The sequence below is a fragment of the Podarcis erhardii genome (genome assembly GCF_964252035.2).
Source record: "Podarcis erhardii genome assembly, chromosome: 13".
In the NCBI taxonomy this organism is placed as follows: Eukaryota; Metazoa; Chordata; class Lepidosauria; order Squamata; family Lacertidae; genus Podarcis; species Podarcis erhardii.
This window is the reverse complement of record NC_138502.1, coordinates 46,218,881-46,243,925: the sequence shown is the minus strand read 5'-3', so window position 1 is coordinate 46,243,925 and position 25,045 is coordinate 46,218,881. Positions and strand designations below refer to the sequence as shown.

Genomic DNA, 25,045 nt, shown 5'->3' with positions numbered 1-25,045 from the left:
GGCAACCAGAACAGAACAGTTGAATTTTTGTGTGCATATATGCTTTTGTGAGAGTGATTTTCTTTACAGGAGCTAGGTGGGATCTGAGATCTTTGGACTTGAGCAATTTGAATTCTGGTTGCTTATCCTGGCACCCCTGCATTTCCCCATACAAAGGAGAGATCCAAGTTGCATGTTGCAAATAAAAGCGGAGCCATTTTGCTTATTGTTCTCTCCCAACTTGTCGAGACAATATGTCTATTGTTGTTGCTGTTTCTCTGTTACACATCTCTGCCTATCATGTAAATAGTTCCTTCATGAATAAAGCCTTTGAACCCCAGAAACTGGAAGTAATTGTTCCAATCTCATTCACCCAAGCTGCAAGGTCTGCTAACATGGACATGGTGGTAATTCAAAGGGCATATTTAAAACATTTTAAAATATATTTTTGTCATTGCTTAGCAAGCAAAAGGCCAAAATCTACTTCAGGGGCTCCTCCAGATGCCCTCAGCATTCATCCTGTTACACATACACAGTCTTAATTGAGATGTCATCTGATGGGTCCCTCACAGTCCCATGATTCTTGGCTGTAAGGCTGAGGTTTGGTCAGGGAATACGTCAGTCAGAGAGCAAATGGCAAAGATTTTGAATATGATTTATGATTGCTTGATCCATGAACACACGCGTGCTGTTTAGCATTATAATTGTGTGTTTTCCAGTTGCACTAATGCACATCTTTATTTCCCCATACAAAGGAGAGAGCCAAGTTGCATGTTGCAAATCTGATCAATTCGGCATGCACAACAAAGATGTTGTCTAAAGTGCACTACCTGGTTCTGGCCCCCAAATCAGGTTATAGCAGGACAAAGCCCTTGCTGCTTGCTCAGCAGAGAAGTGAAGGAATATCATCAAAATGCATGCAACAGTACTGGGAGACTGAAAAGTTAATAATTAAAAGAGGGGTCAATACCCACCCTTATGGAACTGCATGAGGTGAACTGCAGTCCAGCCCATAGTCAAGCTCTGTTATCTGGATCTGAGCCTCAGGACACCTTTGTCCTTTTCCTACCGCAGCAGGGAGTGAGCATCTCAGCATATCCAGGTAAGTCAGGAGACCCTGAATAGATTTTGTCTGGGAAGGCAAAGACAAGTGTTGGCCAATATAAGGGGGATCATGTGGCCCAAGGTATATGAAGCAGCCACCATGATGAAGCCACAGCAGATTCGCCCAGTTAACTGCCCCCAATTAAATATAGCGAACCCACTGCATGGCAGGCCAATCAAGAGAATTTCTACCATTTACCACAAGCTATTTCATGGGGGGTCTTGTGTGAGGGAAACTTCGATTCAGGGAGTCTCCAGCAGGAGTTGATCAAACAAGGAAAGTTTAATTTGCAAAAAGAGGTTGGTGAATCAAAGTTGGATGAGGAAATGCGTTTTTTGAGGAGAAGTCAACTTATTACTTAAACTAAATGATGATGATGATGATGTATTATTTATACCCCTGCCCATCTGGCTGGGTTTCCTCAGCCACTCTGGGCGGCTCTCAACAGACTATAAAAAATACAATATAAAGCTGTCGCAGGATTGAACAGTTTTCAGTTGCTAAAAATCTGTTGTTACACTTCAGGTAGATGTTCAGGTTTCTAGAATAGGCGGTAAAATGACTATAATTCAATTTCTGCTACTTCACTCTCATTCCTTTACTTAGTTATGACAGGGGTTACAGTTAAATACTTTCAACAGAGCACAGCTTCCTTCACAGTTAATACTTTGGTTCATGAGTGAGGGGCATTTTTTGTCAGTTAACAATCACACTCCTGAGGTATTCCAACAAACTAGTTGGAATACCTCAGGCGTGGGGTTGTTAACAGACCCAGGGGGTCGCCTCACTCCTTGTTACTGGTTTGGGATTCTTCTTTATCTAGAACAGGCATAGGCAAACTCAGGCCCTCAAGATGTTTGGGACTACAATTCCCATCATCCCTTGCCAACAGACCAGTGGTCAGGCATGATGGGAATTGTAGTCCCAAACACCTGGATGGCCGGAGTTTGCCTATGCCTGATCTAGAAGACCTCTCCCTCCTGACTGGAATGAGTTCCAAGAAAGCTGTATCCTCACAGCTTCTCCCTCTCCTGACACAGACTCAGCCCTCCAGTTTGTGGGGTGTGAAACGCAGAGCAGTCAAATACAACATTCCTAGAGTGGACATGTTTAGACATGAAGAGGGATGTTTGTCCAGCCAGTAGATAAACTTCCTGTTTTCTGCTGGGCTGGGACAAACTTCCTCTACATGTGACCAGAGGTGGGCGTGACCTCACCTGTGCAGGTAACAAAAGCACAGGACTGGCCACCACATCTCTCTCTAACTCCATTCCGCAAAGAAGCAACATCTCCTTAGCCTAAGATGCTCTCTTGTCTTCCAGCCAAGGGAGGACAAAGTAACTATCTTCTTATGGGATAGATTCCAGGTGTATATATTTTGTAACTTAAGTCTGTCTTCTAGGATCCATCTGTGAACGGAATGTGTGAGTAAACTATTTTATACTTTTTATACAAGACTGTGTCGTGTCTATTCTTTTTAGGTGGGAATAAAGGGGAACTACCCGGAAACTTATTTTAGAGGCTTAAGCAGGCCTGGCAAAACGTTATCCGCTGTGTAAGTTTTTATTTTTATTTTTTTTAAAATAATATTTATTCAAAATTTTAAAGGTTACAGTTAAAAAAAAGGGAAAACAGATTTTTTTAAAAAAACATAGAAAACATACAATGATTAAAAAAAGAAGAAAAAAGAAAAATGAAACAAATCAAACCTTTACATAACTTTCTTCCTTTACTTATTTCCTTGAACCTCCTTGCACCTCCCATTTTTGTATTCTAATTTAAATTGTTGTTTCAGCAAATCCTTCTAACCTAATTTTTATCTTAATAATTTATTTTAACATACTGTATCTTTACAGTCTCTCTTTCATCAATTCATTTTTACTTAATCCTTTAATGTCTTTTTACCAAAACCACATTAATTCCTTTCTCAAACATCTTATCAACAAAATCCTTGATTTTACCATATTTTTAGAAACCACTTTTACTTTTACTTTATCCAAACTTAACTCTCATCTGAACCTATATAGCAATGCTTGTTCTTAAGACATTTCTGTAAGGTCGAAAGAAAATTCCCTTCCACGAATTTCCCAATTCTCCTAAAAGTAAAACAAAAAGGTAAAACAAAAACAAAAACACTTTATATTATGTACACTTTAAATTCCCATTTTTCATTCCACCCATACCCCCTTCCCGGTTTCAGTCCCCAACAAATCTCATAAAGAAGACCATCAACCCGGAGATCTTATATCCGAGGCTCTTAAATCTCTCTCATAGCTCCTCTGCCAGTCTTTTTGATAGTCTTTGATATTAAAAACCAAATCTCGGTGAGACTCCCGCCCAACAGCATCAACGTTTCTTCCAGCCAGGCCTACGTACTTAAAGATAAGGCCTATAGGGTATTCCACATCTTCTTTCATTCTCCTTTCAGTTCCAAATGTCCCCATAGCTCCAACCTCCAGCTGAATCAAATTTATAATCCAAGGGTCATGTGATCTCCACATAAGGAGGTCTCTCCATCTTTCATTTTCCAATTCAGGCCAGGCTTCCATCTTCAGAGATTTGTTTCTCCTTGTTACCATCATGTCAGGCCTCAAGTTGCGGCTCGCCTTTTGCATCTGCAGGATTACGGCTCCCCCTTTTTTCTCTTCAAAGGCAACATTATTCTCCTTCTCAACTTTCTCTGTTTGTTCAGTTAAGTAGAATTCCTGAACCGAGTTCTTATCAAGTTCATTGCTGGTACTAACTCTTGTGCCCAAAGTTGTAACATTTGTAGTCAAAACACCTATTTGACCTTGCAGCTTTCCTAAGAGAAAGAAAGTCCTGTTCAGTTCAGACTGGATTTCCTTACCAACTGCCATTCTTAAGCATATCAAGGTCAAAAAACAATTTCTCAGCTGGTTCTTAATGCAATGTCCCAAGGCTCCCTCTAGGGGGATTTATGTTTCTTTTTACTCCTTTCAGCACAAAACCAAAAGTTCCATACGTTAAATTGTGACAGTCCTTCCTTCTTTTAAAACATAAACTTGTAACAAATGTAGGCAGTAGAGACAAAGTCCTCTTTTTGTATCTTGACAGCTAACTTGACAGCTGTCAAATTGTTCAATTGCTCATCAACCGGCTCTCATGGACCACTCCCGGGTCCGGGGGGGGGGGGTGGCACATCAATTCTTAAATTTAGTTCTTCTCCTGCAGGTTCCCCTGCTTCCAAATAAATTTTCTTAAAATCTCAATCAGTAGAATTAAAGTCTTTTACAAAAAATAAGGCTCTCCACGACCTTAGTTGGAGGTTCTTTGCTTTAGATTATTTACAGAAAGGGGAGGCAGACTTCCTGTTTGAACCTTCCCCGATCAGTGCCGAATTTAAAAGTATTTTAGAAAATCCAATTTCCGTACTACTCATGGGTTGTTGTTTTGAGTCCAAATTGTCCCAGGAAAGAGGCAGCGCTCTCTGGCAACGGCTATGCAGCTTCGCTCCACGGAAATAGCCGTTGACTCTCAGCACCGCGCCGCTTCCCCCTCTTCACTTCGGAGCCCGTTTGTGGGTTCCTTAGCGAGTTGGGGGGGGCGCTAAAGGTGCCTGCCGAGTCCCATGGTCACAGGCTTCATCCGCCTGTGATTTTTGAAAGGGTCCCCGCTTTGCCGTAGCGGAGAAGACCCGTTTCCCGCGGAGCTATTCCCTCCAGTTCAGAGGGAGTCCGCCATTGCCGGTGGCACCACCCCGGAAGTCCGCTGTGTAAGTTTTTAAAAGGGGAATGTTTCTCTGTTAAATTATAGAACTTTTTAACACAAGTTGGGAAGGATATAATTAAACAATATATCCTCTCTGCCTCCCTGAACATTCCCACACAGTTAACTCTGTATACCTTCCCCAGATCCTCAACCCAGTCTCCCTATCTAAGCTGTGAGGCTCCTTCCTCCAGCTATAGATATTCTCCTCAGAGCAGATGTTGAACTCAAATCAGAACCCTATCCTAATTCCTATCTGCCATCTCAAATCAAGCCCTGTCTCTCAAACTATCTCACTCCAGCTCTTTCCCTTCACTGGCCCTATCTAACTTTCTCCCTCAGAAACGGCTCCTTTTATTCTCCCACCCAAAGTGCTGGCTCCACCCCCCTCTGACTTGCTGCCATGGTAGCCAATCAGAGAGGGGCTCCAGCCCTCTGGTGGAACTCTGAGCGACTGCATCACCAGATTCTGGTCTGATTCTGCTGTCCCTCACAGAAGCTTAAGCTGGCCTTTGGGAAATTTGGGAACTTTTAGGGGCTGAGGGCTGGATGTTGAAGCTTTACATTTCTGGTTTCCTCTTTCTGCTTTATTCTTGTTCCTTTTAATGCTCTATTTTACGGCAAAATAAACTAAAGAGAACCAGTAATTACAACTGCCCAGCCCTGCAAAGGAACTGGCCCCTAAGGCAGCTAAGGCTGCCATCCTGGGACACTTACTTTGGAGTTAGCCACTGTCACAGAGTGCTGTGAAGTTAAGGGTTATGTTACATAACATGCCTAAAACTTTTAAGTTTGCCCTTCTGTTGTGTCCAACTTCCCAATATTCTTTCCTCCCTCCCTGAATGGTCACGGTATACTGCCTACCCACAACCCTGGGACCGTTCCATTTCAGACTGAAAACAGAATAATAATAATAATAATAATAATAATAATAATAATAATAATAACTTATTATTTGTACCCTGCCCATCTGGCTGGGTTTCCCCAGCCACTCTGGGCGGCTTCCACAAAGACAAAAAATACACTAAGATGTCACACATTAAAAACTTCCCTGAACAGGGCTACCTTAAGATGTCTTCTGAATGTCAGGTAGTTGTTTATCTCTTTGACATCTGATGGGAGGGCGTTCCACAGGGCGGGCGCCACTACCGAGAAGGCTCTCTGCCTGGTTCCCTGCAGCTTTGCTTCTCGCAATGAGGGAACCCCCAGAAGGCCCTCGGTGCTGTATCTCAGCGTCCGGGCAGAACGATGGGGGTGGAGACGCTCCTTCAGGTATACTGGGCCAAGGCTGTTTAGGGAAGATAGCATGTGCATGTACTCACTGCAGATGGAAATCTAGCTTGTTAGAGAAGGTGCTTGCATCTAGACCTCTGCCCTGATATGCTAGTATTTTGTTCACAAGGAGAGCATTGGCATTCAATCTCCCACCTGCATCCTACAGTCACACAATCCCAGGAAGATTGCTTCACGTGATATCTGCATGTTTGAATGGCATGAATAAAATTAGGGGCAGGATTCTCCAAGGTGGGCAAGAATGTGGTTAAATTGTACCTGTGAAAGTAACGGAGTAGTCCAATATTTCCCAACCATGCCAGGGCAGCTACACCACTGGAACAGCTGCGATATCCTATACCCCCTTGGCCTGGAGGGTGTAACCCAGAAGATATATATATCCTATATCCTATAGCTGTATAAAACAATATGCTAATAAGTTGTTGTTTGAGGGTGGGAGGTACATTTGCATTGATTCCGGTTGTGTAAAAATATCATTTAGTTGAAATAGCGATGGAGGAATGTTGTGCCATTTGTTTTTTTCATTCCAGAAATCTCCAATGACAGACTTGACTCAACACATTTGGTAAAAAAGTCTTCTGGGAAAGGAAAGTTAATATTGTGAGGTTTCCGCACAAAATGAAATACTGATTAATAATTCTGTTGAGGAGTGACAGAAGAAATCAGTTGTCCCAGAAAAGAACATCATGACTCCCACATCAGCAGGAGTGGCATTAATTCATTTGTTAACACTTCAGCTTGTCTTAGTGGGAAACATTTTCTGTGGGAATGTGCTTATCTGGCCAGAGGATGGCAGCCACTGGCTATATATCAAGGTCGTTATTCAGGAACTGCTGTATAGAGGTCACAACGTCAGCATCCTAACTCCGTCAGCAACCTTTTTAATAAAACCCAGTGATGATATAGCGGCTGCCAGGTTTGAGGTGTACCAAGTGCCCTATGGAAAGAGTGCCATGGACTCCTCTATGCAGGAGCTCACAATGTTGGGGTTGAACAACAAACCAACCATCCTGACTTTCCACAGCTTCTACCAAGCAGGAAGGAAATGCATGAGAAACATAAATAAAATTCATAGGCAGAGGTGTGAAGCGGTGCTGGGCAATCCGGAACTCATGGCCCGCCTGAAAAAGAGCAACTATGATGTTCTGCTTGTGGACCTGATCTCACCCTGTGGCGACCTCATTGCTCTGAAGTTGAACATCCCATTTCTGTTCACCATAAGGGTTACGCCAGCCTCAACGCTGCAGAGACACTGTGGCAAAATGCCTGCTCCTCCTTCGTATGTTCCAGCTATCATGTCTGGGCTCACGGACAGAATGTCTTTTGGAGAAAGGGTGAAGAATATAATATCTTACCTTGTGCAAGATTATATTTACCAGAGCTGGTGGGGAGAGTGGGACTCTTATTACAGTCAGGTTTTAGGTAAGCCTGTTTTTGCTTCTTCTTCCCAAAGGTAGAGTAGATGCTCTAAAGATGGCAAGGATTCCAACTTCAGTCCCTGGCATGGCCAGTTAGAAAGGGCCTCCAAGTAGCTGGGTTGGAAAGGCCTCATCCTGGGCCTGTGTAGAGGTCAGCTGGGAAAAGACTCTACTAAGCTGGAGAGCCTACTACCTGTAATGGAGGGAGGTGTAGATCTCACCTGCTTTGCTCCTTTATCGCTTCACCCAGGTGCTCTGCCTGCTGTATTCAACTTGAAGTAGAATAATTTCTAAAATGAACTTGGAATTGAAGCATGGGCATTCTTTTGGAATTTTCTGCTCTTTTCCACCAATGTTCAAGCATGGAGAAAGCAAATTTGATATTGTAGCTATTGCTCCACCAGCATTCTTTTGTGCTGCTTTATTTACTGATGTGTTCTTCTGGGGTTTGGGAAGAAACTTTGTTTGGTTTGCAATATTATGTGAACCTTCCTAAATTGCATTTAATAATAATAAATATAATATTTTTTTATTTATACCCCGCCCTTCCCAGTTTGGAGGCTAACAGCAAATTGATTAAAATGTGATTTTAAAACAACATCAAATACAACATAAAATGCAGCATCAGTATCAATAACATTTGAAAATTCAGGGGTCATTTTTTTTTGAGGGGGGGGGACCCAGTCAGTAGACATCAAAATGATCACCAGGGCTAACTGGCCAAGTTGGTCCTACTAGGTCCAGCAAGAGGACCAGGGAAGAATTTAAATGTGGGGTCCCAGAAAGGGTTTCTTCATAGAAGAGAAAAGGGAAAAGGGAAAAAAGTATCAGGCTAATTCAAATTGAAGGCCAGGCATAATAGCACTGTCTTACAGGAGATCAAGTCCTGCAGGGCCCTAGTCTCATGGGACGGAGCATTCCAGCAGGTCGGAGCCGTCACTGAAAAAGCCCTTATTATTTCCTTAAATAGCTATTTCCTTAAGTTATTTCCTTAAATAGCGCACACACGGAGACACATGCTTGCAGCTTCCTGAATTTTGCGATGCCATTCAACCAACCAAATAATTTGTACAAAATATGTGTATGTGCATCGCACACTTGCGGATCGGTAACGTAGAAAGAGACACAAGGAAGATGGAGGAATCGAAAGCTTCTGCAAATGGTGTTTGCCCTTGTGTTGTATACACAACTCAGTAACAAGAGGTTCCAGTGCCTTAGCAACAACTCTTTGTTTTTTCCCCCAAGAATATTTATTAAAATTTTCAATAATAATACAATAAAAGTAAAAAAGTAAAAAAAAAACCAGAAAAATAATAACAAAAATACAAAAATAAAAATAATTTAAAAAAACAGATAACATTTCCATTTACTTATTTTTCATTAACTTATTTCCCAGACCTCCTCATACCTCCCTTTTTTGTATTCCAATTCAAATTATTAGTTCAGCAAATCCTTATTAATAAATTTTAACCTATTTCTAAATTCTTTTTTTCCATATTTCTCTTAAAGCATTACAGCTGGAAACCACTTAATTTCTATCCGACATCCTTCTAACATTCCTTAATTTTGCAATTTTTCTGTAAATAGTCTTTAAATTTCTTCCAATCTTCTTCCGCCGACTCTTCTCCCTGGTCTCGGATTCTGCCAGTCATTTCTGCCAGTCCCATATAATCCATCACCTTCGTCTGCCATTCTTCCAGAGTGGGTAAATCCTGTGTCTTCCAGTACTTTGCGATGAGTATTCTTGCTGCTGTTGTAGCATACATAAAAAAAGTTCTATCCTTCTTTGGCACCAATTGGTGCCAAGAGTTGTTAGCAACAACTCTTTGGACCTAGAAGGTCCTGAGATCTATACATCCTGTCCAAAGCTTTCACTCCACCATCCCTGGGATCTTAATAGCCCTTTTCAGACATTTGTCTGAATGTGTGTGTGCTGAAGTTGGGGAGGAAGGAGCATGAATACATGGTCTCCTCCCCCAGTTGCTGCCCTGCCCACTTTTGTGCTCCAGATATTTTGGGCTACAACTTCCATTAGCTCCATCCAGCAACTGGAAGCATCAGGTTGGGGAAGGCTGGCCTTACTAGTTCTGATTCATATTCAGCTACCAATGCTGACTTCAGAGCTAAGGGTTCTTTCAAAAAATATCAAACATGGATTTTCTTCTGAAAGAATATCCATCAAGGAGCCACCGCCCATCTTAGTTCCTAATGAATAAGTGTACATGTATTTTTTCAAGCACAGCTTTGTCCCCAACAATTGTTCAAATCTTTAGGTGTTCATTTGAAATGTAATGTGCAAACTAGCTTTCAATATTTCTAGAAACAAGTTTGCCAAATCCTTTGCATTTGTGAAATAACTCTGTTTCTCTTCCTCATTCATCAGGGAGACCCACAACTCGTTGTGAAGTGATAGGGAAAGCAGATATCTGGTTGATCCGCACCTACTGGGACTTTGAATTCCCGCTGCCTTTCCTACCAAATTTTGAATTTGTGGGGGGTCTGCACTGTCAGCCAGCCAAGCCTTTGCCAGAGGTAATTCTCTCGCTTGACCTTCACTTGTGCATGATAACCATGCCTGGATCTTGTTCAAAGCACCTCCAGGGAAGGGGAGGGCGTGTGGTGGCGTGATAAAGAAGTGGCAAGGTCAACTTAGTTTACAGAGGTGCCCACTTGGGCCCCACACTGTGGCTGCCCAACATTGGTTCGCACGGCACCACACCGTAATGACGTCATAATGTTGTGGGATGTAAGAATCAGGTGCAGTCAAACACAACATGGCTAGAGTAGACATGAAGGTTGTCTCAGTCCTCCAGTCGGAACTTCCTGCTTTCCAGGACTGAGATGAAACTTCCTATGTGTAACTTGAGATGGGCGTGGCCTCTCCTGTAGTAGAATGAACCAGAATCACAGGCTGGCGACCATCTTGTCTGTCTTGTCTCTATCGATGCCATCTTAACAAGAGCACTACTAAGATGCACCCTTGGCTCCAGGCCCATAAGGAGATAGTCACCACATTTAAACTATGTTCTAACCTTTTAAGTCTGCCTTCTAGGTATCTCTGTGTGAACAGATGATTACTTGTGAGTAAACATTTTATACTTTACAGAAGACTGGGTAGCATCTTATTTTAGGAGGGATTAAACGGGGAAAATACCAGGAAATATTTACAGTGACTCTAACAAGTCTGGGCAAGCTTTCTGCTGTGCATGTGTTTAAAAAGGGGAAATGTTAACTCTGCTGATTTTGTTGAACTTGTAAAGACAAGTTGGGATAGGATATCTTAGACAATATATCCTCCCCCGCATCCCTAAACATTCCCAGAAATGTGACATGAGGCAATGACATCACGGCATGAAGCACCATTGTGATGACACAGTGCATGCGCTACGGAGGCCACCGGGCATTGAGTGTTACGATATGGATGCAATGCAGCTGCAAAGTGCTAGCTTGAAAAGTAAACATGATGGGAATGTTGGGACTGCCCGTGGGAAACAGAGGGACAGTCAATTCACAGTGCGAAGCACCGGAATTAGCTCAGAGTGTAATATGAGCTCTTCCGTTTGTTCCTGTCCAGGAAGTGTTTGTCACAACACTGCTGGAGTTTGAAGAGAGCAGTCATGTTTTTTGTAATGCTGCAAAGACAGAAATAAAGACATGTAAATACGTTTCTGTCTATCTCTTTCCCCTGCCGGGGGGGGGGGGGGCAGGAAAGAGGGGTGTGTTCTTCTCACGTCTGAGAAGAATCACCTATCGAGACCTTGCCTGCGCTTGCTGGGGAATGCAGCCAGGGAGGTCAACAGGGAATCATGCCGGGTGCCTGGGAGAGTTGCCAGTTTCTCCTGATATGGGCTTGAATTCCCGACATTGAGCACTGCAGCTGCCTCCATGCACCACCATGTACTGCAGCTACTGACACAGCGCACCACCCATTGCGGCTGCACACCGTCTTACTTCTGGTGCTCAGGCCCCAGCTGAGTCACCACTGCAGCAGCCTTACTATGGGGTGGGTTTGGGGCAACATTCAGAGTGGCAGAAAGGGAGAAGAGCACATCTGACGTGTGGAACACACAGTCTATTCATTGTAACAGCTGTTCATTCCAACGAAGCTCGTGAAGACACATGGATTGTGTCCCATGTTTATGTAGGGAGGGGTGTGGAGTGCTTTCTGGATGGGCTACAAGCTTAAAGGTAAAGGCACAGTAGAAAAAGTGGGGAATCAGTGTCTCCAACTGATGTGACCTGTCGTTCTGCTTGTTGTCTGTCCTGCACCCCACCTCTCCAGTCCTAAAGGCCAGTAGTTGCCATTGGAAGCTCCTTCTGAGGAGCCTGAAACATACAGTAGTTTGAAAACTGGACTTTAAAGACCACCTTCCCTGTTACAAGCCAGCACGCCTTTAAACATTGCTACAGAGCCTAGGACTTGCCAGTCGGAAGGTCGGCAGTTCAAATCCCCACGACGAGGTGAGCTCCCGTTGCTCCGTCCCTGCTCCTGCCAACCTAGCAGTTCGAAAGCACGTCAAAGTCCAAGTAGATAAATAGGTACCGCTCCGGTGGGAAGGTAAACGGTGTTTCCGTGTGCTGCTCTAGTTCGCCAGAAGTGGCTTAGTCATGCTGGCCACATGACCCGGAAGCTGTACGCTGGCTCCCTCGGCCAATAAAGCGAGATGAGCACTGCAACCCCAGAGTTGGTCACGACTGGACCTCATGGTCAGGGGTCCCTTTACCTTTACCTTTACTCGTGCATTAGGTTTAAAAGCATGGAGAAATGTTGTTTGTTTGTTTGTTTGTTTGTTTATAAAGATGGCTTTTATCTCTCAACAGGAAATGGAAGAATTTGTCCAGAGTTCAGGGGAACATGGCATTGTGGTGTTTTCTCTGGGCTCTCTTGTTGCAAACTTAACAGATGAAAGGAGTAACATGCTTGCATCAGCACTCAGCCAACTTCCACAGAAGGTCAGTGTTCATGTCATTTGGTTAAAAATGCAGTTGAATACAGTGCCGGAATTGTGAAAATGCTGCCCTCATTTCCTTATGCCTGCCATGATAAGGGAACACTTTCCACATTTGTTTTCCTTAAAATCTACCCGTACTTAAACATCATCACTTTTTATTTTATTTTTTAAATTTTATTTAATTATTTATTGAGTACAAATTAGAAAAAAAATACAAATGTACTAAAAAAAAAGGAAAATACATGTAACCAAGAGAAAGTTAGAAAAGATTTTACCTCTTCTCATATTTACAATTATTTACACCTCTACAAAACAATATCCACAATAAAGAAAAGAAATGAAAGGTAAAAAATAAAAGAAAAGAACAAGAAGAAGATAAAGAAAAGGAAGAAATAAGATCAAAAATGAGAGTTTTAAAAGTAGATAAGTATTCACTATACTTTTTATTTTTGTAGATTATGAGAATTCTGAACAGCAGTGTTTTGGGTTGTTTTCAGATGACCTATTCGCTGAGCATTCATCCTGTTTTATTTGCACAAGGTTTGCAGGGGGACTACAGTATGTTTGTAGGAAAGTTATAGGATGTTGCATCAAGAAATGGTTACCCCACACTTTCCAGGGCATTTTCCTGTCACTTTCCTTACCACAAAAAAGTCCAATTTTGGGGAAGCAGGTTTGTTGTTCAAGAGTGCCAAATCCACTTTAATTGTGCCGCTTGGATTTAATTTTGCACCTTGTATATCTTCGTAAGTATAAATGCCCTATTGCTTAGTTGCCTACTGTCTTAATGTTGCCCGTCACCCCAATCTCTCAGCAGTGTGAGCAGTGTTAGAAACTGAGATTTGAAAGCTAGGAGCTAAATGTTATGGGCGCAACAACGGAATGTCTAGGCATGCTTTTTTTAATAACAAGAATACAAAGCTGAAAATGAATGAATTGCAGCTAAAATATTATGTTCATTTTTCACATGGTCTAGTCCTTCCGCTGCCCATGCCCCATATATTCTTAAGAGGGTCTCTGCTCCAGTCTTCAGAGAGTAGCTGAGAGTGGGGAGGCAGAAAAAGGTCCTCCTTTCCTTCCACTCTGTAGTTTTCATCTACAGATAGGTAGCCGTGTTGGTCTGCCATAGTCAAAACAAAAAAAATTCCTTCCAGTAGCACCTTAAAGACCAACTAAGTTAGTTCTAGGTATGAGCTTTCGTGTGCATGCACACTTCTTCAGATACACTGAAACAGAAGTCACCAGACCCTTCTATATAGTGAGAAGGTGGGGAGGGGTATTACTCAGAAGGGTGGTGGGAATGGGTGATTGGCAGGTAGCTGTGATGATCCTGTTGACGACTCTTAACGACTGCAATAGGTCTTACAGGAAAAAGCAAGGGGTGAGAAGGTGAAAAATGGCTTTGTCATGTATAATGAGATAAGAATCCAATGTCTTTGTTCAGACCAGGTCTCTCCATGGTTTTAAGTTTGGTGATAAGTTGCAATTTAGCAGCTTCTCTTTCCTGTAGCTTTCCAGACCCAGGGTCTGTGTTTCCTTTTGGAAATGGAGACTGTGGCGTCTTCAGGATATATGGTTTATTTATGCATATATACAACCAAAGCCTGCAATGGAGGGGTTCACAGCATGAACACCCCTAGTGGGTCTTCTTTCTCCCATAGCTGCAGCTTTGGATTCAAGCAGACATCCAACATCTCTCTCCCTCTCCCTCCCTCCCCCCCCCTCTCTCTCTCTCTGCAGCTTGCTGCTTTCCTTCCTGGTCACATCACACAAATGGGCTTGATTAAATTCAAACACTTGCTGCATCCAGGGATTTACAGATGTCTAGCGCCCACAAACTCATAATATTAATATATGTTATAGGCTCAGATGTACTCCAGAAATATGGTGCACGATCATTTTACTGTCACTAAAGAAGGTGGTTAAGCAGTTAGTGTTGATGAGCCATCTTAGAAAACAGATGGGCCAACAGTTATTGGAGAAGCTTTCAGAATCAACATGGTCCTGTTTAAAAACCAAGCAAAATGAGTAGACAGCCTGTGAGCCAGTCTAGTTTTCTTTGCAATCTGAGCTACAGATAACAGTTTTTCCTCCCCCCCCCCCCCGATCCAGATTATTTGGCGCCACAAAGGGAAAAGACCAGAAACCTTAGGAGCTAACACCAGGCTTTATGAATGGATACCACAAAATGATCTTCTGGGTAAGAGAGACGTCATGTTTCATTGCACCTTTGGCTTCATTGCTGTGTTCTGCCAATCCCTAGGAAATATCTCCTCCATCCTCACTTTCCTCACTCACTGACAGCCCTGGATAGTGCTAGCAATGAGCATCTTCCCCTTCATTTATTCCATTCCTAATCAGTAGCTTCACCCTGCCCCTTGTATTCTGTTCTGCCTGTTTGATTGCTGAGCTTGGATCATTTTCAAAATTAATCACAGAAATGGCAATGTGTGTGTTGGGCAGGGAAGAAGGGAAGTTGCAAACTGGAAAATGGTGAGCGCACACATGCTGTAGCCCAGGGGTTGGCAACCTAAGGCCTATGGGGGTCGTTTAACCGGCCCATGAGCCACCCCTGAACCAAGCCATCCACTTTCGCGGCGCCGGAAACTGCATCTGTGCAGATGTAGATGCCGGAAATCGTGTCTGTGCAGACGCAGGTGCCAGAAATCATGGGCAGGCAGGTGATCTAGCCCACGAAGGGATCTCCGCTGGAGTGAACTGGCCCATGTAAGGTAAACCTTGCTGACCCCCACTGTAGCCTGAAAAAGGACATTTACAAAACACAGAAAAGAACTGTGGTTTGCTTATGCATTGACAACACACCATAGATCCAAAGAAACGTTTGAATGGGGAGAATCTCAACGTTTCCTTTCAAGGATGCACATTATAGGCTTCTGCACATTCCTCTCTCACCTACGGCTTTCCAGTTTGACCTGACTCCTTGTCTGGTGCAAGCTGTTGGAAGAAGCTCTTTGGTTGTGCTTCTCCTGACCAATAGTAGAAGCAGACCATTATCCAGAATGGATGCTGGTTGACCTCCCCCCGACCGCACAATATAAGATATAAACTGTCTCTGCTGTTTGCTTCTAGTCCTTCTCCAGGCCTCCTGCCATCACCAATTTGTAGAGTTCTAGATCAAACTATTATTCTTCATACCACAGCTGTTTCCCATACTTCCCCCCTCTCCTGTTTCTGCTAGAGTAGGCCAGCTTCTCTTGGGTGCAATTTCTTGGAATCCTTGAGGGAAAGGGCAAAGAGGCAAGGGAAACAGCTGGGGTACACCCCAAGGAAAGCCAAGGCCCCAGACAGTGCTAAATTTTTGGTACTTCGTGTTTTCAACTATTCAGGACACCAAGGACTGCAAACTCTCTCTGTTTCACAAAGCTGCTGTTGTTGTGTGCTTGGCCAGGGTCAGCGTTGAGTTCTAGAAACATTACTATGTGTTAAGTTGTGGGCGAACATAGCAGACGACACAGCGATTTCTCCAGAGCAGCTCTTTGCTTGTAAGCTGGACAGAACTGAACAGCAAACAGCTCAGCCGGCCTGCTTTTATAGGCAGCCGGCTGTCAACATTGTAGCAACCACAACCCAGAGTTTCCTGCCTAAAATAACTGACGTGGACCTGAGTGAAAACTATCTACAGACCTGAGTGAAAACTATCTACAGTATCCCCCTGCTGGCCCAGGGTGAGAACTTCACTACATAACACCCCTCCCCACCGAGATAAGACGTTAGTTACAATCGTAATGGTTTCCTTATATACAGCACTACACGTAATGGTTCAATTAGGCACAAAAGCATATCGGTTACATTTCCTATACTTAAACCAACAGTGATACATGTCCAACAACATAGTCCTTTAAATAAGTTGGGCGCTTGGAAACTCTGCCAGACCGCCAGGGACTGGTAGCCAAGTCCGGAGGGCCACACAGTTCTTGCTGAGGCTGTGGTGCGACCCTAGGTGGCGTTGAAACCAAATCCCCTGGGTCCGCTGCTGTGGGTGGAGCCTCCGCAAGTGGAGTGGTCTGAGTCTGTGGTAAGTCTGGCAGACCCTCTGAAGTGGCTTGGTTCGGCTCCACGCTGGCAGTTTGCGAGGGAGGTGTAGGTGGAGCCTCGCCATCTGTAAGTGTCTCTTCTGGAGCCACAAGCGCAGTTGGGGGCACCACGGTAGTGTCCAAGTCCCCAATCCTGCGCCTAAGCTGGTCTATGTGCCGGCGCCACAAGCGTCCGTCTTCGAGTGCCACCTGGTACGAGTGAGGTCCAGTGACTCCCACTACTGTGGCTGGCACCCAAGGAATGTCCCCCACATAGTTCCGGGCAAAGACCTGGTTTCCTGGAACAAATGACCGTGGCGCGTTGGCACAACCTGGGGGTTCAGCCACGGCAAAGTCTGGGTGCAGCCAGTCGAGCGGTGACCTGAGGCGGCGGCCCATAAGCAGTTCAGCAGGACTCCGCCGTGTGGCCACATGAGGGGTGATGTGTTGCACGAACAAGTATTCGGCGACCCGCTCGTGCCAGTCTCCCTGGTCCAGGCACGCCAGTGCCTCTTTTGCCGAGCGCACCATTCTCTCTGCTTGCCCGTTGCTGGATGGATGAAAAGGTGCCGTTAGGGCATGGCGGATGCCCAGTCCCAAAAGATACCACTCAAAAGTACCTGACGTGAACTGCGGTCCGTTGTCGGAGACAAGGACATCAGGACACCCATGCGTCGCAAACAGGCCTTGCAGCACCCGGATGACGGCCTCGGTAGTGGTGGAGGGCATCAGGGCCACCTCCAGCCATTTGGAATAGGCGTCCACCACTACCGTGAAAGGGGCCAGCCAGATTGATGTGCACCCTCGACCAGGGTGTCTTTGGTGTCTCCCAGGTGTGTCCCTTACTTGCCGGTGGTGCAGGCCTCGACTCTTGGCACGCTTGACAGGCGGACACCCAGGCAGTGATGGCATCGTCCATATTAGGCCACCAGACGTAACACTGAGCCAACACCTTCATTTTGACAATTCCCGGGTGGCCAACGTGCAGAGCCTCCAGGACGCACTGACGGAGTCCCTGGGGAATCATGACGTGGTCTCCCCACAGCAGACAGCCGCGACCATGTTGAAGGCCGCCGTCTCCCGATGACCCCAGGCCCAAGGTGTCTTTGTGCTAAGGAGTCAGTGAAGAGGCTCAGCCACTGTGGCTTTGTGGGGCAGGAACATGTTATAAAAGTTCAGCAGCCCCAGGAATGCCTGCAACTCCGTCTTGTTCTTTGGGATGGGGGCCTGCTGGATAGCGCAGATCTTGGATGTGGTCGGGTGAAGGCCGGAGGCATCGATAAGATAGCCCAGGAACTCTACCTGTGGAACGGCGATCTGGCACTTCTCCCTCTTTACCTTGAGCCCGGCCTCTTGGAACCTGGTCAGCACGGCACGGAGGCGCTCGAACAGCTGCTGGTGTGAGTCTGCGGACACCAAGACGTCATCAAAATATGGTACCACGCCCGGAAGCCCTTGCAGGAGACGCTCCATAAGGCTTTGGAAGATGCCAGGAGCCACACTCACCCCGAACTGCAACCGGCGGGAACGGAATGCCCCTCGGTGGGTGACAATCATCTGGGCTTCAGCAGTGGCATCATCGACGGGCAGTTGTTGATAGGCTTGGGCAAGGTCCAGCTTAGCGAAGACCTTACCCTCACCCAGGGAATGCAGCAGGTGTTAGACAACAGGAACCGGATAAGCGTGCTGCTGAAGTGCCTTGTTGATCGTGCACTTGTAGTCAGTGCAGATTCTCACCGACCCGTCTGGCTTGACAGGCGTGACGATGGGGGTTTCCCACTTGGCATGATCAACCGGCTCCAAAACTCCTTGGGCGATCAGCTTGTTCAGTTGTTCATCCACCTTAGCCTTGAGAGCAAAGGGAACCCGGCGTGGCTTTAGCTTGATGGGGGCGACTTGTGGATCAAGGCTAAAGGAGATGGGCGTACCTGTATATTGCCCCAAGGTGCCGTCAAAAACCTCGGCAAAGTCTTTGACCAGACCCTCAGTCTCTGCGTTAGAGATGCAGTTGATGCCAGTGACTTCCAGGCCGAGGGCATCAAACCAGTCTAGCCCTAGGAGGCTTGGCCGCTGACCTTCGACCACCACCAACCGGAGCAGGCCCGAAAAATCCTTGAAGGCGACCCGGAACCGGCCAACGCCTACCACGGGAATGTCATTTCCCTGGTAGTCTCTCAGGTGTACGCGGTGAGAGTCGAGTTGCCTTTTGGACACTCTGGGTACCAGTCTTTTGATGGTGCTCCATGACACGATGGACAGGGCAGACCCGGTGTCGATCTCCATGTCACATGGAGCTCCTTCAATGAGCACCGTGACGTTCAGCTTGCGTGGCGTAGGCGAGTCGGTTTGGCCAATCGTGGTTCCAGACGGGCAGCGGCAGTTGGTGAGAGTGAAACAGCTTTCCTTGGCAGACTGGAGTGAAGACTTGGACTTGTGAGTCGGTGAAGGGGGGGTGTCAGACGGAGCCGATCGGCAGACCTTAGCGATGTGGCCCCTTCTGGAACACTTCCTACAGATGGCGTCTCTGAATCGACACTTGGCACGGGAATGGTTGCCTCCACAGCCGGCACATTCCGGTTGGCCCTTGGACTTCTGTTGGAACTTCCTGCGCTCCCGCTTTGTCTGGTGCACGTCATCGTCTTCACTGGAGGATGCCTCATCACTGCTGGCCTCTTCATGATGCACTGGAACTGGCTTCCTAGCAAGACGCGGGCTGCTGGACGTGCGGATCTCCTGGGTGGAGCGTTCAGCAGCTTCTGAGGCCACAGACTCCTCAATGGCTTTCTGTAGCGTGAGGTCTGGCTTGGCGAGGAGACGCAGTTGCAGATGGATGTCCCGGACCCCGCAGACGATTCGATCCATCAGGGCATCATCTAAGTCTCGGAACTCGCAGTGCATTGCAGCCTGTCGCAGGGCGGTGGTGTAGTTGTTGATTGACTCCCCCTCTGCCTGGTTCCGGTGGTAGAAAGCATGGTGGGCAGCAATCTTGGACGGCTTTGGTGCGTAGTGGTTGCGGAGCTTCTCTTGGATCGTGTCCCATGGTGTTGCCTGGACTGCTTCAGGCGCACCCAATGCTTGCGCCGTCTCAAACACCTCAGGCCCATAGAGGCTGAGGAATAGGCCCCGCTTACGCTCCTGTGATACTTGTGTCAGCTCGTTGGCTTGGAGGTAGCAGTCAAACCGAGCGAGGTAGGAGTTCCATGATTCAGAGGCTGGCGCAAACGGCGGTAGAGGCACAAGTGAAGCCATGATTCCGATGCCGGCGTGAAGGGCGATGGATGGAACACCGTGCTCTAGCCAGAACAGTCAGCTCTGAATTGGTTGTGTTCAGTGATTTCGCTCAGTGATTCAGCTCTGCTCAGAGGTGGCTGCATCTGGCTGTGCTCTGATGTCCATCTATCCCACCTTCGTTGCCAGTGTTAAGTTGTGGGCGAACATAGCAGACGACACAGCGATTTCTCCAGAGCAGCTCTTTACTTGTAAGCTGGACAGAACTGAACAGCAAACAGCTCAGCCGGCCTGCTTTTATAGGCAGCCGGCTGTCAACATTGTAGCAACAACAACCCAGAGTTTCCCGCCTAAAATAACTGACGTGGACCTGAGTGAAAACTATCTACAGACCTGAGTGAAAACTATCTACAGTATCCCCCTGCTGGCCCAGGGTGAAACTTCACTACATAACACTATGTATAGTGAACTGCAATCTCCAGAGATTGCCTGACAGTTGGACTATGCTGGGCACTGCTGCTAAAAATCAATGCTAATAACCTACTTGTCACATCCCATAGTCAACAGAGTCTCATCTTCTCCTTCCAGGACACCCCAAGACCAAAGCCTTCATAACACATGGTGGGATCAATGGGATTTATGAAGCTATTTACCATGGTGTTCCCACAGTGGGAATTCCCATTTTTGCTGACCAGCCTGACAACATTGAGCACATGAAGGCAAAGGGGATGGCTGTAGGGCTGGACATCCAGACAATGAAAGCCGAAGATTTAGTGGATGCCGTGAAGGCTGTCATTCTCAACGCCACGTGAGTCAATCGCAAACTCTCTTCTGAAGAAGACATCTGAAGGCAGCCCTGTTTAGGGAAGTTTTTAATGTTTGAAGTTTTATTCTGTTTTTAGTGTTTTGTTGAGAGCCACTCAGAGAGGCTGGGGAAATCCAGCCAGATGGGCAGGGTATCAATAATAAAATTATTATTATTATTATTATTATTATTATTATTATTATTATTACTTAAAGACTGCCATCTTTTGAGTCCTGGCTCTATACTGATTTGTTCTTGTTTCTCTATCTTCCTCCAGATATAAGGAAAATGCAATGAGACTGTCACAGATCCACCATGACCAACCAATAAAGCCACTGGACCACACTGTCTTTTGGATTGAGTTTGTCATGCGCCACAAAGGTGCCAAGCACTTGAGAGCAGCTGCCCATCACTTGACCTGGTACCAGTATCACAGCCTAGACGTCCTTGCCTTCTTGATCGGTTGCATGGCAGTCTTCACATTCATTGCTGTCAAATGCTGTTTATTTTGTTGTTGGAAATGTGGCAGGAAAACCAAAACACAGTAGCTTCTCCTGGGACCCTGCCATCGTTCTGTGGCTTGTGTTTTTCAGTATACTCAGATTTAAGCCCCATCATGAAATCTTCTTCCAAAAGCTTTAATCGTTTCAGCTGAATTGAGAAGCCAACCATAGCCATGCTCCATTCAGCAGCTAAGAGAAAGTTATAGGTATCAATGATGGTTCATTTTAGCATTGCTTTCCCTGCTTCGTTTTTTACTTTTCCCCAATAATTTTTATTAATTTTTTTCCAAATATCTTAAACACAATACAGCTTAACAATATTATTCTCCTTTCAATCTATATCTTACCCAAATTAACTTCCCTCCACCCCTCTTCTGGCATCTCTACATTGCTCTTACTTAAGCGTGATTACTATATATACATTCTATAAATATCTATAATTTCTTAATAATTTTTGTATTATACTTTAGACATACATTCCTTATTATATTACAGCATTACATCCTGTGGTCTAACCAAATGTATACAATAAACGTTATGAGTTTTATTTCAGTCCTGTGAGTGTCTTTATTTATGTACAGTTTTCTCTAAGTATACCATAAATTTAGACCATTCTTTTTGGAATTTCTCATCGTCCTGCTGTCAGATTCTTCCTGTTAGCCTTGCTATTTCCGCATACTCCAATACTTTCTGTTGCCATTCTTCAATTGTCGGAATATCCTGTTGTTTCCATCTCTGTGCGAGGAGTACTCTTCCTGCTGTTGTGGCATACAGGAAGAATTTCTGATCTTCCTTTTTAAATGTCCTCTCCAACCATTCCTAGCAAAAATGCCTCCAGCTTTTTATAAAAAGTGTACCTAAATATCTTTTTTAAATCACTATACACACTATCCCAAAAAGCCTTCCCCTTGTCACACAACCACCACATGTGGAGAAAATTTCCCTCTTTTACAGTGCATTTCCAGCAGTTCTTATTTTTCATTTTGTACATCTTTGCTAGTTTGTTGGGTGTTAAGTACCACCTATACATCATTTTTAACAAATTCTCTTTTAAGGTCATGGATGCGGTAAATTTTATTCCTAAATTCCATAGTCTTGTCCATTTCTCATACTCGGTATTATATCCTAGGTCCATTGCCCACTTAGTCATGACCTCCTTATTTATTTATTTTTTAATAATATTTATTAGAAGTTTCCAATTACAAAAGAAATAAAAAGAACAAAACATCCCAATTTAAAATCTTATTTTCAGTAACATCTTTCCAGGACTTCCCCTCCCCTCCCCCTCTTGTATTCCAATTTTTACAAATAAATTCAGCAAATTCTTATCCCAGATTTTGAACTTATTATCATTAGCCCAGTTTTAAAAATATTTTCCCATCCCCTAAAATCGACCTGTTCCCTTCCGCGCGTTCCCTCCTTTAATATACAATACAGATTAAAATAATCAAATATAATTAATTAAAATAAAATTGTAAAATATAATTAAGATAATCAAATGTAATTTTACGCCCTTTGGATTCCAAATTTCCCTCCCCCCTTTCCCGGTTGCGTTCCCAATGTTCATCAACGTCTGATGTCTTCCTGGAGCTCCCACATCTATCTAGGCCATAGTCCTTTACCAGTCATCTTTAATTTCGAATGTCCAATCTTGGAAGGAGTCTATCTCAAAAAGGCCCATTTCTTCCATCCAGATTTTTATATTTAGGAGTAAAAACTCCAATTTTATTTCTTAGACTTTTCAAATCTGGATGTCCCAAATGTTCCCACTTCCAACTTTATCCAATTCTTGTTGTTCTTGTTGTTCTTGTTAATCCCTCTCCTCCTTTTTTTTTTTCCCCTGCTCTCCTGCACAAATGTTCTAATTCCAAAAGCTTCTAATTCCTCTGCAGAGGCTCTGTTATTCAGGAACAAAACATTATGCCAAGTCCCTTCCATTCTTCAATAGATAAATCTATTGTCTCCTTTAGTGTGTAGACCTCTGTAGACAAAATAGTGTTCCATTCCTGCAGTTTCCCAGGAGATAAAAAGTTCTATTCAAGTTCCAAGCCAACAATACTTGTAATATCCCTCAGCTCCTCTAGGTGGATTGCAATAACTCAGTTCCCTTCCAGATCACGCCCACCAGTCAAAATAACTTGTTATTCCTTGTTTTAAGCAATTTGTATCCAATTTATAACAAATGTAACCGGCAAAGTCCTCGTAACAAAGTTCTCATTTTTGTTCTTCCGCTTTGACAGCTCTTTGACAGCTGTCAAAGCCTCTCTTTCTCTTCTCCCGGCGCTCTCACAAATCGCTCCCAGGATTCCGGGGGTGGGGGTTGCTTTTTAATTCAATTCCACTTTTCTTCTCCAGCTCAGGCTTATAATTTTCCATCGCGAAGTTAGTAACTTTGTCAAAATAGGGTTGCGCTCGATCTTAGTTGTCAAATCCTTTACTTTAACTCCTCTACGACGGGGGGGGGGCTGACTTCCTTTTTGCGCCTCCCCCGCTCGCTCCGATTTTTTTAAAAAAAATTATCCCCCTTTTTAGTCCAGGTTCCAATTACTCACGGGTTATTCTTTTAAGTCCAAATTTTCAATAGAAGAAGTCAGCGCTCTCCGTCGAATGGCATGCGGCTTCGCTCGGCAGGGGAAGCGGAGGACTCAAAGCACCCCCCCGTCACCCGTTCCGCAGCCTTTAAAAAGGCTCCTTCGCGGGTCGGGGGCGCAAAAGGTGCCAGCCGAGTCACCATGCCCATGGGTTTCAGCGCCCATGGTTTTTGAGGGTCCCCGCGTCGCCGGCGCGGTAGGACCCAGCCCCTGCCGAGCAGGCTCCCTCCGGAGCTCGGAGGGAGTCCGCCATTCGGCGATGGCGCCAACCCGGAAGTTGTCATGACCTCCTTAATTTCTTCATCTTTTGTATGCCATTCCAACAAAAATTCATATACTTTAGACAAAATCTTTGTATGACCTTGTAATACACCAGTCTCCAGTATTGATCTATTATGATTAAATCCATATTTTTTTTTAATCTTTAAGGAATAGATCATTAATTTGGTGATTGTCAGGGAACTGCCATCGGAGCCAGAGGCGGAGGCAAGGCTCCCAAGCGATGCTGGAGAAGGGCCCAGCAGGGAGAGAGGCAGCTCATCGGCTGGGGAAGAAAATCAGCGTAACACCAGGGATAAAGGGGGGCAGATGGGGGAATCGGCGAGGGGGCTCCAGGACTCTTCACTGGAGACCAGCGGGGGGGAGCACGGGTCCTCCGCTGCCCACACCCACCCTGCGCAGAAGACTTCCGCACAGGGAGAGTAGGCGGAGACTTGGCGTCAAAGAACTTCTTTGCTGGAAGAGGTTCAAGAAATGCCCACTGACGGATTCTGCTAGCGACTGAAACAGCCACAAAGTGAAGGGCTGTCCAGACAGAAAAGGTTTAACCAGGCTACCTAGGCAGGAACAACCCCTATAACCATTACAGTGATATTCCATCCATCCTGACAATCTAGGTTTTAGTTCTTCATAAGGTCTGATTTTGATTATGTTATTGTCTTCTTTCAACAAATCTCTATAGGTTATCCAATCTCCTTTCATATTTAATTTTTTAACTGAAAAGGCTTCCCTGCTTTGATTGAACTTATTCTGTAATCTCCAGAATTAGCATTGTGGCTCAGTAACTGCTTATTTGGAATTGGTGGAAACCCTCAACACATGTCTCAAAAATTGTGTGTTACTATTGCCAAAACTGGGGACGCAGGTGGTGCTGTGGTCTAAACCACAGAAGCTAGGGCTTGCTGATCAGAAGGTCGGCAGTTCAAATCCCTGCGATGGGGTGAGCTCCCGTTGTTCAGTCCCAGCTCCTGCCCACCTAGCAGTTCGAAAGCACGTCAAAGTGCAAGTAGATAAATAGGTACCACTCCAGCGGGAAGGTAAACGGCGTTTCCATGCGCTGCTCTGGTTTGCCAGAAGCAGCTAGTCATGCTGGCCACATGACACAGAAGCTGTCTGCGGACAAACGTCGGCT

At 45.1% G+C, this 25,045-nt stretch overlaps 1 protein-coding gene across 1 annotated transcript in view; it reads left to right on the top strand.

Annotated features, from left to right (window-relative positions):
- Positions 1-21,274, top strand: part of LOC309327177 (UDP-glucuronosyltransferase 2A2-like) — an 81,846-nt gene extending 60,572 nt beyond the window's left edge. Inside the window, exons 2-7 of the mRNA XM_081836327.1 lie at positions 6,634-7,525; positions 9,905-10,053; positions 12,343-12,474; positions 14,586-14,673; positions 20,324-20,543; positions 20,818-21,274. Coding sequence (XP_081692453.1) covers positions 6,790-7,525; positions 9,905-10,053; positions 12,343-12,474; positions 14,586-14,673; positions 20,324-20,543; positions 20,818-21,088 — 1,596 coding nt within the window. The 5' untranslated portion in view covers positions 6,634-6,789 and the 3' untranslated portion in view covers positions 21,089-21,274. The remainder of the gene's footprint in view (positions 1-6,633; positions 7,526-9,904; positions 10,054-12,342; positions 12,475-14,585; positions 14,674-20,323; positions 20,544-20,817) is intronic.
- Positions 21,275-25,045: the final 3,771 nt, after the last annotated feature.